The following is a 12,646-nucleotide window of genomic DNA, read 5'->3' on the forward strand; positions in this document are numbered from 1 at the left end:
ACGTTGAAGAGCCCCAAAACACGAACGCCCAGATGATTGGACTTAAAATTCCGATAGAAGCTCTGTGGACCCTTAAGTGCTCATGTTACTTCCGACCGGATAGTGATAACCTTATCGACATAGAGGACAATGACTTACAAGAGCATGACCGATATGGTGAAGCTCTTCAACACATTCATCAGCACAGCCCAACCACTGATCCACCCGTAGTCCCTTTTCTACCCAACGGCATATTATGGCTCATGCAGGATCTGTACTTACAGAACGGTTGATTTGTGAAACAAACAATACCGCGTCCGCGGACCTTCTCCAACGGTATCCTATACAGACCATTATTTGCGGTAATATATCTGTGAAATTAATGTTAGTAAAGTTCGTTCTAACGTAGATGGAAACTAGCTCGCATACCTTTTTGAACTGGAAATGAAGTTGGAGAATCCCCTAGGAGAAAATGTTAGTGTTCATTCAGTTCATGACAAGCTTAAAGACAGTAGATCTTGCCCGAAGGAACCATACCTTGTCAAAACTACTCTTAAATCCCCTCTCCCTTTTTGCACTATAATCCCATTCCTTGTCCACAATCCGAAATGCTAAATCCTCGTAGGGAGGACCGGCAACAAAACGAATGAGACAAGTATCCTCTTCCCCAGCTGGAGCAAATGACTGCCCGCGTTTCCTGCCATTTTCCCGCTCTATTTTATAAGTCGGCGCCATGGTTTTATCGATAAGATCAGGGTAAAATATATTGAATTTATATCCTTGAACGACCTTTGGCGGTGGGTTATCGTAGTCGTAGTGGGTTTGATTATACTTATTCCACTCATAACCCATCTGCACACGATTAAAATATCTCGGCTTGCGAGGCCGGTACTTGTTGGCCCAGGTTGGCTTCGCAACAGTATTCACGGCTTCTTCGCCAGCAAAAATCTCTTCATTCTCGCTTACTCCTCTTGCCACTTCTCGCTCGTACAGAGCTTTTGTGGCCTGAGAAAAATCTTCATTTGGAATCGCAGCAAACCGAGACGAAAATTGGGCAGGAGACGTATTTACGGCAGATGTCGCAACTAAGGCTGACTGTCTCCCTGCAGTACGGTGCCGTAGAGGGACAAATCCCATTTTAAGAATCTTTTGACGGTCAAGGGCCTGAAACAGTATTAGAGATAGTTTGTAGAATGTATCTTAACAGTTTGACATACCACTGTGCTTAGAAAAGCTTCTTCGTCTAGAATCTCAAGTCCTTTATCTTGAGGCCGAAGATGCAGAAGCGGCTCGGGGTCAAGTTCCTGTATTATTTCTTTGTTGGCGTGGGATGGGGACATGCCGCCATTTCCTTCCGAAAAAGGGGCGAGCGGTGCAAGTTTCTTCTGTACAGCTGCCGCTTCTTCCCTCTGCTGTTTCTGCAGCCCCTGGACGCGGCTGTCAATAACAGCTTGGTAGACTTTCCTCAACTTCGCTCGAGCTTTCCAAACTGTTAAACTTCTCAGGAGTTGCTCCCAGTAATCTGTGTCGATAGGATCCTTGGAGGCAAGCTTCCGCCTGATTTGCACCTCAAGCGTTTCAAGCTCTTCTTGTGACTTTGGGCTGAGAAGTCTGTTAATATCTTCAACAACAGAATTCATCGCTCGACCTTCAGGTGCGGACGCTTGGGAATTCTGTCTGCGGTCTCCACAGACTACTTTCATTGTCTATGGAATGGTCAATATATATCTCCCAAAAGCGAAGTGTAGATGCTAGAGCATACCTTCCAAAAATCCCGATTCTTATGGTGCTTTTCAAGTGTCAAAAAAGTGTCTATGTCTGCCTCCAGGTCACGTAGTTGGTCGGGTGACAATCCCTCGAAAACGCCATTTGGGTCGATCAGGTCGAGTTCCGAATCAGCTATTTCATCATCCAAAGGGTCTTTTGTAGGATCGATGACTCGTAGGGTAATTGCAAGCCAGTCAATTGGCTTTGCACGTCCTTCCTTCACTCGTATCTCTGCTTTTTTCTTTGCTTGCTTCAGCACGAAATCGTCTTCTTGGGCAACCCATTCCCGCATTTTTTCATCCTCTTGAAGTTGGTTCAACTGAGTCTGCTCTTTCATACTCCACGGATACCGCCCGGAGGGACCCTTGTATCGAGATCCTCGCGAACGATCCTTCGCCGGGCTATCGCCATCCGTTTGACGAGGCAATTTCTCAGGGCGGCGCCAGGATGAGGGAGAGCGAGATCTGCTCCGTTTGGAACCCGTTCTGTCTGGGACTCTAAATGACATTGTGGAGCTATATCGTGTGTTTCTGGTTTAGTTCCTTGAGAAGAAGAGGTTGGGAACGCCACGCAACGTATTTTGTGAAGCTCTTTGGCTGATTGCTTCGACCCAGACTAGTTGCTTACTAACCCAACAGGAAGGTTAGCCGGCCTCACTCGGAAAACCTTCCAAGGTAGAACATCAAGTCAACCACCCGCGCCAGCCTCACTTGTCTTGTACGTATGTGAAGGTGATGGTTCAGTCGAATTACCTAGGACATTATACAAGGCTTTCATTCTAAAAGATATCTATATTACAACCTTGATCAGACAGAAATGTCAAAGTGGTCTATACTCCCGCTTCCAAATGGCAACAACACCCCTCATCTCCTTTATAAATACGTCACAAGCAAGTCAGGTTGCGAAATTTACTTGACAGATCTGGCGTATATATGGTCACAGAGCCTAAGCCGCAGAGAAATCTTAAATGACGCATCCAAATATAATACGAGCATTGACCCGAGCGAAGATGAGGAACAGTATTTTGTTCTTCTGGAGAAAATTGCTGATGCTCTCCGAGGGTCTGGGGGCAGCTCGATATCATTGACAAGAGGCCCTGGAAGCGAAGATCTCAAGCTCATCACATCAACAAATCTACCTCCTCCATTGGATCCTTTAGAGTGGACGTTTAGCCTTTTGCAGCTGCCCCCTGTTACTTTAACTAAACACATCCTGCTTCCAATTTTAAAGGGGGAGGCGAATCATGAAGCTCGTGTTTTGTCCCTGATAGACCATATAAAGCAGAAAGACTGGACTCTTAGCAAGTTATTTGACAAAATAGAGTCTTCTGGTATGGACTTGAGCACTGTGTTCCCTGGCATGGGAAACGTACGGCTGTATCGAAAAGAATCCATATATTCTCAAGCGTCGAAACACATTAAAGGCGCTGCACCATTTGACGAAGACTCATGGAAGCTTGAGTTCCAAGCTAAGGATGCTGATTACAATCTGGGAGTTCACATTGCGAAGGAGCTTTCGGGCCCGTTGGTTGAGCTACCAGCCGATGACTTCATTCTCGAAAATTGGTGGGATAAATTAGGCGAAGGAGCTGTTAACAGGCCAAAAATAGCAACCAAGGGCAAAGCTCAGGAAAACCTCACAGCGAGGAAATCACCCTCCCTGGAGGAGCTGAAGGATGAAGAGGAAGAGGCTACCCAAAGTGATGATGCTGATGAATTTCAGGTAAAGCCAACATTCTTAATTCCAACCCAAAAGTTTTCTATTAAATTTGATTATATAGACCATGGAAACACCCCAAAGGCTGAAAAGCCCCAGCCGCAAACAGAGTAAGGAGTCTTCCAAAAACAATCTCCAAAGACTTTCTAGTCCCACCAGGCATTGAGCTAACAAATCGGATCACGATTTAACAGAAAGAAGTTCTTCACCTGAATCTCCTAAATCCAAATCAAAAACCATACGAATGGGAACCACTGGGTTTCACACCAAACATGAAAAGGAGTCATCTGCACTAAGTTCAGTGGAAACCGCTACGTCTGAGGATGGAGATCCGCGTCCACCCCAACAGCGCGGGCCAAAGGCCAAGGGGCTCGGAACTATTGGCGGTAAACAACCGACAAAGCGAAAGCAATCACCCGTGGAATCATCAGAATTCACAGAATCTGAAGACTCAGAGTCTGTGGCAAAAGAGGTATCAAAACCGAAAGCCAAGGGCCCGGTTGGAATGATCGGTGGGAAGAAAACTCCCAAGAAACCGAGGCAAGAAGCACCATCAGAATCCACAGCATCGGACGTTTCTGATGTTACCAAACCAAAGCGAAAGCCAAAACAAGCCGAAAGCCCCATAGATTCTGAAGGCGTTCCTACCGCATCGGAACATGAGACTGAAGAATCAACTTCACCACCAAGCAAACGAAAGCGGTTAGATCATAAGGAACCCACGGGATCACCCCCTGCATTAAAACAACAACTTAGGTCCGGTAATGTTGGTGGAATAGGTCAGATCGGCGGCAAACAGAGAAAGAAACAACCCGAGATGATTGACGTAGGAAAAAAAAGTGACAAGAATGATGACACCGAAGAGGTAACATCACCAGTGCCCCGTCAGACCTCAGCAAAACCCCAACGACCAGGTGGCAAGTTAGGTATAATTGGTGGTCGTAGCAGGCCGGCACCAAAATCCCCGCCAGCCAGTGACGATGTAAACCGAGCACCGGGTGGAGAACTGTCGGAATCACCAGTACCATCTACGAGTGGAAAGCCCACGATCGCCACGGGGGCGACGAAGCAGCCACCATTGATTCCGGAGGAGAAAGAAAAAGAAGCTGAACAGGAAAAAATCGAAGAGACTCCTGAGGAACGGGCAAATCGCAAAAGGCAGGAGTTGAGGAAGCAGTTGGAGGCTAGGAACAATGCTGGCGGCGCTGGTGGGCCAGCGAAGAAGAAGAAGAAGAGACGGTTTTAGCTGACGTTGAGACTAAGCGTTGTGTTCCCAATTTAAGAGATGGTAAAACCGATGCGTTTTTCATCACTAGCTTTGTGTAAGACTGAATAGTCGATATACTTTTATTACCCTTGTGGTCTTCATCAGTCGCTAGATACCCTGATGTTTCCTTGCCTTTTCAAGTTACTACTGTAATACAAGATGCAATCCGTTCAGAAAAAACCGGAATCTACTCGTCTCCGGTTCCTCATTATAGTTTGAAACAACCAAAAAGACTAGGGAAAAAAGGGGTGCTCATTCAACCAATATATCACTTACAGCCTTATACGCGTACTACTATTATATGTATTTTCAATTTGGTTCATCTATCGCTCATATACCTTAATAATGTTTTCACAGAAAGACCCATTCAAGCAAACAAGGATTACAATTATGAGCACGGAGAAGGGTGCCAAGGTAATATATACATGGGAAATTTCACCAATTTCTTCCCTCAATTCCCATGCCATACATGTGAACAAACAGGCAAAAACCAAGGGGGAAAATAAAAGAAAGGGAAAATCAGAAAAAGCTTCTTTTCCCGTAACCCATCAAATAGTCTTAAACGATCAATGAAGAAAAATATAAGGGACAGAAGAAAAACCAAAAGTTCCACATTACATTCATACTTTTCTCCAACACCCTAAAATGCGATAGTGCTTACTTAGCATTTTAATGCCACACTAAGAACAATGAAAGAGAAGGAGAAGGATGTCGGTATGGAAGAGTTATTCAGCGATATATCAAAAAGCAGCCGTAAAAATCCCCTTTAAAAGACCAAAATATACATTACAAATACTTTGGTGGAAATCAGCATTTCAGATATCGAGTGCCTGTGCTGGGGTGTATGAGTTCCCATCCCAGTCCCCGTTCCAGCTCCAGCTGCAGCTCAAGTTCCAATTCCCAACCCCTTAACACCCTGCTGCTGATCCCATTGTTCACTCGGAGTGACAAGTCTAACTTTCTTCGGGGACATGAGTATCGCGGAGCCAGCACTACCAAACCCTCCGCCGCCAGTAGTCGCCGTAGAGGGTCCCGCTGGCGCTACACCCGCAGCAGCAGATGGTGTAGAAGGAACGCCCAGCATCCCCCTCACCCGCTCAACAGCCTTGCTTTCCCCAGCAGTCCACGAGTCTCTCTTTGCAAAGCCAAGACTACTTTTTCGTCCAGAAGAGCCATCCCGAACGCGCTTGGTTTCATCAAGCAGAGTCGCGCGATATTGATCGCGTCTCGGACCTGGGCCGCAGTCATGGAGACAGCCTGGTGTGGCACAACCGCCCTCGCTGATGGAAATGTCCTTTAGCCAAGCAGTTTGGCATGCTGAGTGGGCTCCGTGACCGCAGCCTTGGCACCAGGACCAGAGGGCGGTGCCGTGGGGACGATTGGCTACGTAGTCATCTGACATTTCGAAGTGCATATTATCATTCAAAAGACTATTACCACCCTGGAGTGATATCTCTGGGGTTGTAGAATGAACGAATGAAACAGAAGACTGTAGGGTCCATTCCACGGGAGGTTCTCGGCTCATACATATAGTACACGGTGACTGCGGAACACCACAACGGTGGCATCGCCGGTTATCTCGTGTTGGGTTCTCGTACGGCCTTTTGCATTCGAAGCAATACACGTTGATGTATGTATTTTGCTGGGCGTAATCATAAACAGCAGGATATGTAGGTACACATAGAAGCCGAAGTTCGGCAGCTTCAACGAACATCCCCTGTCGGAGAAGTTGCTCGTTATACGTTTTGAAAATCAGCTTGCGCTGCTCATATGGAAGAATTTGCTCACATGAGGAAAAGAGAAAATGCAATTTAATCAACATGTGCGCCGCAGATTGTATGTCAACTGGCGAACTCGAGCAGTAATATAAAAGAGCCTCTTTAATAATGTTGCGTGGACTCCATGGCTGATTATCAGTCGGGCAAGGAGGGAGAGGGAATGTGATACCAGCTTCCTCCGAACGTTTAGGAGGGCAAAGAGTAGGATGATCTCGACAACCAAGAGTAGGCTTTCTTGAAGAAACAGGACCCTGTGTTCGACAAGGTGATAGATCCCTTAAAATGGATGTTTCTGCTAGGAATGGGAGAGGACTCTGCGGTCGTTCGAGATTCACCTTGTTGGACTCTGATGGCAACTTCACAAGTGAAGAATCTTCTGAGGAAAGGGCACTAATTTTCTCATGGGCCGATTTCGGGAAGGAATCATTTTTAAACTCGTTTATTTTCCCCAACGAGCTTCCAGCTGCAGATTCACAGGCACCAACATTCTTTTGAGAAGTTCCCTCCGGCTTCGTCTGTGGCAAATATGATTCACTGTTGGATTTGGTCCTTTGAGAACTATCAGTGGCAGCAGAAAACATTGGAAAGCTTTCCGCAGAATCATGACGTGCGTAGGAAACTGGGGGAGGAACTTCAGCATGACCATGTGACGTAGGATCAAGCGACAAAACCCTCTTTGGGAAAGATTTAAAATCTCGAAGAGCAGCTCTCTGCTCCTCTACTTTCTGGTCAAAGTCTTCCTCTTCGAGATCGCGATTTTCATATGTGCTAATATCGTGCAAACGCCAATTGGCTCTTCCTGAGATGGCACGAGGAGCGGATCTCCTTCCGGAAAAGAGATCAGAAGCAGTCAACTCTCGCCTGGGTATGCGATCTGGTGACAAGCTGCGGGGTGAATCTTGACCCTTGTCAATCACATTAGATTGACGTTGTTTATTAGTGCTGAAGCGTTCGGAATAAGCTGCTGAACGAGCCTCAGTTGCTTTTTGCCTGAAAGCGCCTCCTCCGCTGGAGCTTAAAACAGACGGCGGCAGGGGTGGTATGTCATCAAGCTCGTGGTCTGAATCAGAGCCCGAGGAGTTGGACCCCTTACTTTTACTAGCGACAGGAGAATCCGGCAACGGCTTGGCAAGAGGAGTTGTCATGTTCGACGTAGTTTCCGGATCGGTCAGTGTGCGGGCAGGACTTTCTGTTTCTATCACACCTTTGAACAGGCGACTCTTGAGCTTATCCGGAACAGTTTCTTCCATATTGTGGGATCTGTTAGTAGCATTACCATCCCCTGACATTCTCGATTTCGTGTTCTCCATCTGTTTCTCTGGAGCGGACGCAGCGTGCTTCATTCGAAATTCTATCTCTTGAATGACAACGGATTTCATGATTCTCCATGTTTGAGCTAGCCTATACAGCGAGGCGTCATCTGCGCATTCCGCATTCTGATCAAAGCTGACCCGCAGGCTCTCTAGCAGACTAAACGAAGGACGTTTTATATCCACACTATCCATTAATGGCGCATAGTGTTTAGCAAAATATCTGAATATTCCTGGGTCAAACGTAGCACCGGAAATATGGCCAATAGCACCAGTTTGCTTTAGCTCAAACACCCCACTATGTGCAATAGCTTTCTCAAGAGAAATAACCGTTGGGCCGGGTTCTGACATTGGTGAAGTGCCGCTTAGTGATTTAGATCCCCTCCCATATGTGCTTTTGTTCCATCTCCTTCTTAACGAGGAAGCAACAGATTCGTCTAGACTGTCATCTGTCAAGCTGAAGCTAACTGTCCCCTTGTCCCCACTGCTAAGTCTTCCTGTCTTAAGACCCAAGAACTCCGCTGAATCCAAACTCACGTTCAACCCCGGTCTTGGGGGACGTTTGTAGTTCACGGCGATAATATCACCATTTGGGCTCCATGATACTGAACAAGGTTTTCGACGCTGAATCACCTGGGGCGCAAATTCAACATCTGTTTGGGTGAAAATGCCATCTACATCCACACTCCATAACAGTTCACCAGAATGCCATAATAGATCGGTAGGTGATGTTTTGTAACGATCGATCTCTTTAAATGGAATGTGTGGTCTACGAAAATCCCAGATATGAATACGCGGATCCTCGTTGTCATAACTGGTAATGACTTGCGTCGACTGCCAATTTGAATTTTCTTGATTCTCCAAACCCAAGGAAGGTGGACGCCAGCGCACATTGTGAATAGCCTGCGGGGTGCGGAACTGAAAACATGGCTTCTGTCTCCGATCTGTAGACGAAAAGTCCCACACCTTAACCTGTTTATCGGTACTGCCACTTACAACATGCTTTCCATAGGGATGCCAGTCAATCGAAAAGCAAGGCTTTTCGTGGGCATTGATCTTCATCAAGGGAGCATTGTCCTTTCGAACATCCCAGCGGTGGATAGCGCCACTATCAGTAGCTGTTGCAAATTCAACGCCATCAACCGGTGACCACCTGATATCCCTGACAGCCTCGCTATGGCCATTGAACCTCGTTTTGCTACCAAAGTTCATCGCGCCTCTTTCCCCGGACAATATGCGCAGATCCCACATCCGAATCGTAGCATCTTGGCTGCCAGATAGGAGCCAAGCCCCGCGATGGGGGTTGAATGCTAGTCTGTGGACCTGACGATTATGTTCCTGGAGCCTGCCCAGCTCAAGGCCTGGACGGTTTAGATCGTAGATAAATATACTCCCGTTCATGACAGATGTCGCGATGATGCGATCGTATTCCCCATGAGACCACTTCACGTCCTTCACGGCAAGTTGGTCCTTGCGTTTTGCAGCACCTGTTGATACATGGCGGCTCGTGTGATATGAAAATATAGCCGCGCGAAGGTCGAATTCTTCCTCGCAAATATCCTGAGCTACACGAATTGTTTTAAGGATCCCGCGCCCGGCAACGATGGCGTGTGTTCGTTGAGGCGAAATATCAAGGGCCGAAATGGGAACTTTTGTATTAAGCGCGATAGTTTGTGAGGAACCAGGACTATTTGGAATAAAGACATCATTAGACAATAGTACACATAGCTAGATATGTACAAGTAGCGGCAAAATAACCAATAACGCTTCGTTGTTTTTTCAGCAGTATAAAAAACAAATACGGGACATACAGCACTATGGACTGTCCAGAGCGGATGGCCACTGGCGCTTCCCGCGGCACACTTGGATGGGGACTGGGTGGCCTAGAGCCATAGATGAACGGATGCGCAAACCGCGCAAATGCACTTGTGGCTCTATTGGCATAGCGCTGGGAAAGTTGTGATGGCGCAGGAGGCGGGGTTGGGATGGCAGGAGTATGAGATGGAGTTGGTGGGGCGGCAGCAGAATCGGACTGAGACTGGGGTTGATGGAAACCTGACATTTTGAGCTCAGATCCAGGCTGAGCAGTCTGGTGACGACTGCTGATCCATCTCTACTGCTGTTTCACGGGGAATGGATTGAAAGGAAGAATGCAGCAGACCAAAGTTGAGGTCAGGGGAGGGCAAGCGGTCTTGTGACAGGTGTGGCGGAGGCGTTCAGGGACAAGGCAGAAGCGTAGTTCAGTAGATTTAGGCTTTTAAATTGAAGCTCAGGATGGGGTCCTGAAGTGGTGGCAAACTGTTGTGGGTTGTGGTGGAAGTGGAGGTGGAAGTGGAAGTGGAGGGGAGGTGGTTTGCTCAGCTGAGATGGTTATATCCGAGGATGATGTCTGATGTTCGTCTGCGCATGTGTCAAGCAGCGAACTTTGGAAGGACCCAGATTGCGCCAAGCCAAAACCATCGACCAACTCCACACACCACATACTGATCGGCAGCCAAACCACGGCCAACATCTGCCCTATCAGGACTCAGAAGCGTGAGCTTCTGGAGAACAACCCAGTAACACGCCAAAGTAAGTGGATGTGAAGATTTGAGACATGTTCTAGAATTATGTTGCGATATGGTTCTTGCAGAGTTAATAGAGCTATCCGCTTTTCATCTGTGAGGGGATCCGAAGTCCAGGGCAAACACACATTTCTGAATGAAACTCCGTCAGGAAAATCGTATCTATCTACTTACCTTAAACTCTAAGGGTTGATTAACTAACTGTTCTCTGCAGCGGGGAAAATTGAACTGATGCCTCTGAAGAAAACACGTATTTTTACAAAAATATAGAGGGCCATTGGAAAGTACAACCACCGAACCACAATCAGAATTAGGCCTGGCGATCGCCTACAACGGGCCCTGCATTGGCAAACATCGGAATCTCGCGTGGTGACCAACCCTCCTCTTAACTACTACTGTAACTCTCATCTCCTTTCCTGTCCCCTAAGCATTTCGCCGCTCTCCTCTTAACTATCCCGTCGTCAGTGCTTTGAATAACAGCCCACCCTGGCGCAGCATCCATGTGAATCATCAAGCCGAAACAAGGATTATTCCCGCCTCCTACAAGGTCATGGATTTGCTCCCGCCACGCTGAACCGGATACTGTGCGCCGTTGCAGCGTATGGTATGTTCCAAAGGCTCCTGCAAAATCTTCCGGGATAAAAAGATGACCCGATGTTTCCCGGCACGAGCAGGGTAACCATTGACGACTATTAATGTTGATCGTCCCAAGTAATATAGACTCCATGGGTTATTGGGGCTACACACATGGTTCCCCTTTTTGGATTTTGTTTTCTCTCGGCCCTAATCCGTACCCTCCCCTGTTGTTTGCTTTGGAGGTGCGGAATGGAGTATTTGATGAAAGTACAGCCATTAGTTAATTAGTTAACCAGTGATTTGCTGAATTAATAATAGCACTAGGATGGGTTTAGGGGTTTTGTTGCTGCTGTACTGGGAACCTGTTCGCAGCAGTCAGAAAGTATGACCTCACTATCTGGAATGATCAACTATCGATTGTTACCTTCCCAGCTCAATCCCCTCCCCACTATATATGCTTCTCCAGCCCACTGTTCACTAAGTGTGGGGACGTTTCTAGGATCCGACAGCGTAGTCCCTCTTCAGAGTGGAGGGTTTTCGGGATGATGTGAGCCACATTATTGCTGAAGGGTTCGCAGATGCCCAAATATCGGATAAGATGAGAGTAGTGACTCCACTACCGCTTTTTCTAACGCAGAGGGCATTGTATTTAGAACCTCTTTGTTGAACCCGAATTGATCAAAAACACTCTCTTTATTTTTCTTGAGATATTAACATCACCGTACGCGCATCGTCGGGTGTGATGAGGTGAGGTATTTAATGACGAATATCACCTTTGTCCCTTCATTCGGTAATCCCTCTGCTCCAAGAGGAGAGGCTAGCTACGCTGTAGTTACATGGGCTATCTAAATCACGTGTAACAGGCAGAGTGTAACAATCGGCTAACAAATATTTATGTCATTGTCTCTATTCTCTTCAAAAAGTATTTTGTATCCTTTTCGTACTAAGGTGTGCTGTCGTTCCAACAATAATAGAAGTACGTACCTGGCCTTTATCTCGTGAATTTTCTCCGCCCCAGATTTCGGTTTCCCTTAGCGCAGCAGCTCGAAGTCCATCTTTAGACCTTTGGGTTTGATTCCAGATATTTTTACTTTCAGTATCCTCGGATCTCCTTTACGCAGAAGATTCCCCGGATGCATACTAGCTTAGTGGTACCTATTGGCTTGGGGGTTCATCCTAGTTTGAGCGGTGAGCACTCCCTGAATATTAGGAGGGCTTTGACATTGTTGGCAACAGAGGGATAGGCTCGCAGATCTTGGGAATAAAAGAAGAGACTGTGGGTGATATAACGTTAAGCTATGGAAGTCTCAGAATTTAAGAGCTTTAGAAAGTTGAAAGCGTTTATGTCCCTTCCGTCTCCTAAGGGGCTAAGAATGAAAGTCAAATATACTACTCATCTAGACAAGCAATAGTTATTCATCTTCTGAGATTTCTTCACACTCCTCTTAACCCAGCAAGCCTGTAAGAGGAATGTTCCCCAAATTTCTTGTCAGTCAAGGAAATGTATTTCAGTCTACAAATCTGTTAGAAAGAATATGGTAACAAATATCTTGGCGTAAATAGGTCGATGCCTATTGGATAATCTACCTCGGTAGATGAAGGGCTGAAGATAAGCCCACCGTTCAATGGACGTTGAATCCTTACCACGGCTCACGCCATGTCAATGCTCTGGAGTAGAAGGTGACGTCT

At 46.7% G+C, this 12,646-nt stretch overlaps 3 protein-coding genes across 3 annotated transcripts; 1 reads left to right on the plus strand and 2 right to left on the minus strand.

Annotated features, from left to right (window-relative positions):
• Positions 1-332: 332 nt before the first annotated feature.
• Positions 333-2,254, minus strand: PADG_04404 (uncharacterized protein; the record flags this gene model as incomplete). The annotated part of the gene is made up of 5 exons (XM_010761148.1): positions 333-350; positions 409-441; positions 517-1,143; positions 1,197-1,685; positions 1,742-2,254. The coding sequence occupies 5 exons, from the start codon at positions 2,252-2,254 to the stop codon at positions 333-335; spliced, it is 1,680 nt and encodes a 559-aa protein (XP_010759450.1).
• A 308-nt stretch (positions 2,255-2,562) lies between these two features.
• Positions 2,563-4,708, plus strand: PADG_04405 (uncharacterized protein; the record flags this gene model as incomplete). The annotated part of the gene is made up of 3 exons (XM_010761149.1): positions 2,563-3,468; positions 3,527-3,572; positions 3,657-4,708. 3 exons carry the CDS (start codon positions 2,563-2,565, stop codon positions 4,706-4,708), a joined length of 2,004 nt encoding a protein of 667 aa, XP_010759451.1.
• Positions 4,709-5,615: 907 nt separating this feature from the next.
• On the minus strand, positions 5,616-9,879 carry PADG_04406 (uncharacterized protein; the record flags this gene model as incomplete). The annotated part of the gene is made up of 2 exons (XM_010761530.1): positions 5,616-9,504; positions 9,629-9,879. 2 exons carry the CDS (start codon positions 9,877-9,879, stop codon positions 5,616-5,618), a joined length of 4,140 nt encoding a protein of 1,379 aa, XP_010759832.1.
• Between the last annotated feature and the right edge of the window lie 2,767 nt (positions 9,880-12,646).

Source organism: Paracoccidioides brasiliensis, assembly GCF_000150735.1.
Source record: "Paracoccidioides brasiliensis Pb18 unplaced genomic scaffold supercont2.4, whole genome shotgun sequence".
NCBI classification, from domain to species: domain Eukaryota; kingdom Fungi; phylum Ascomycota; class Eurotiomycetes; order Onygenales; family Ajellomycetaceae; genus Paracoccidioides; species Paracoccidioides brasiliensis.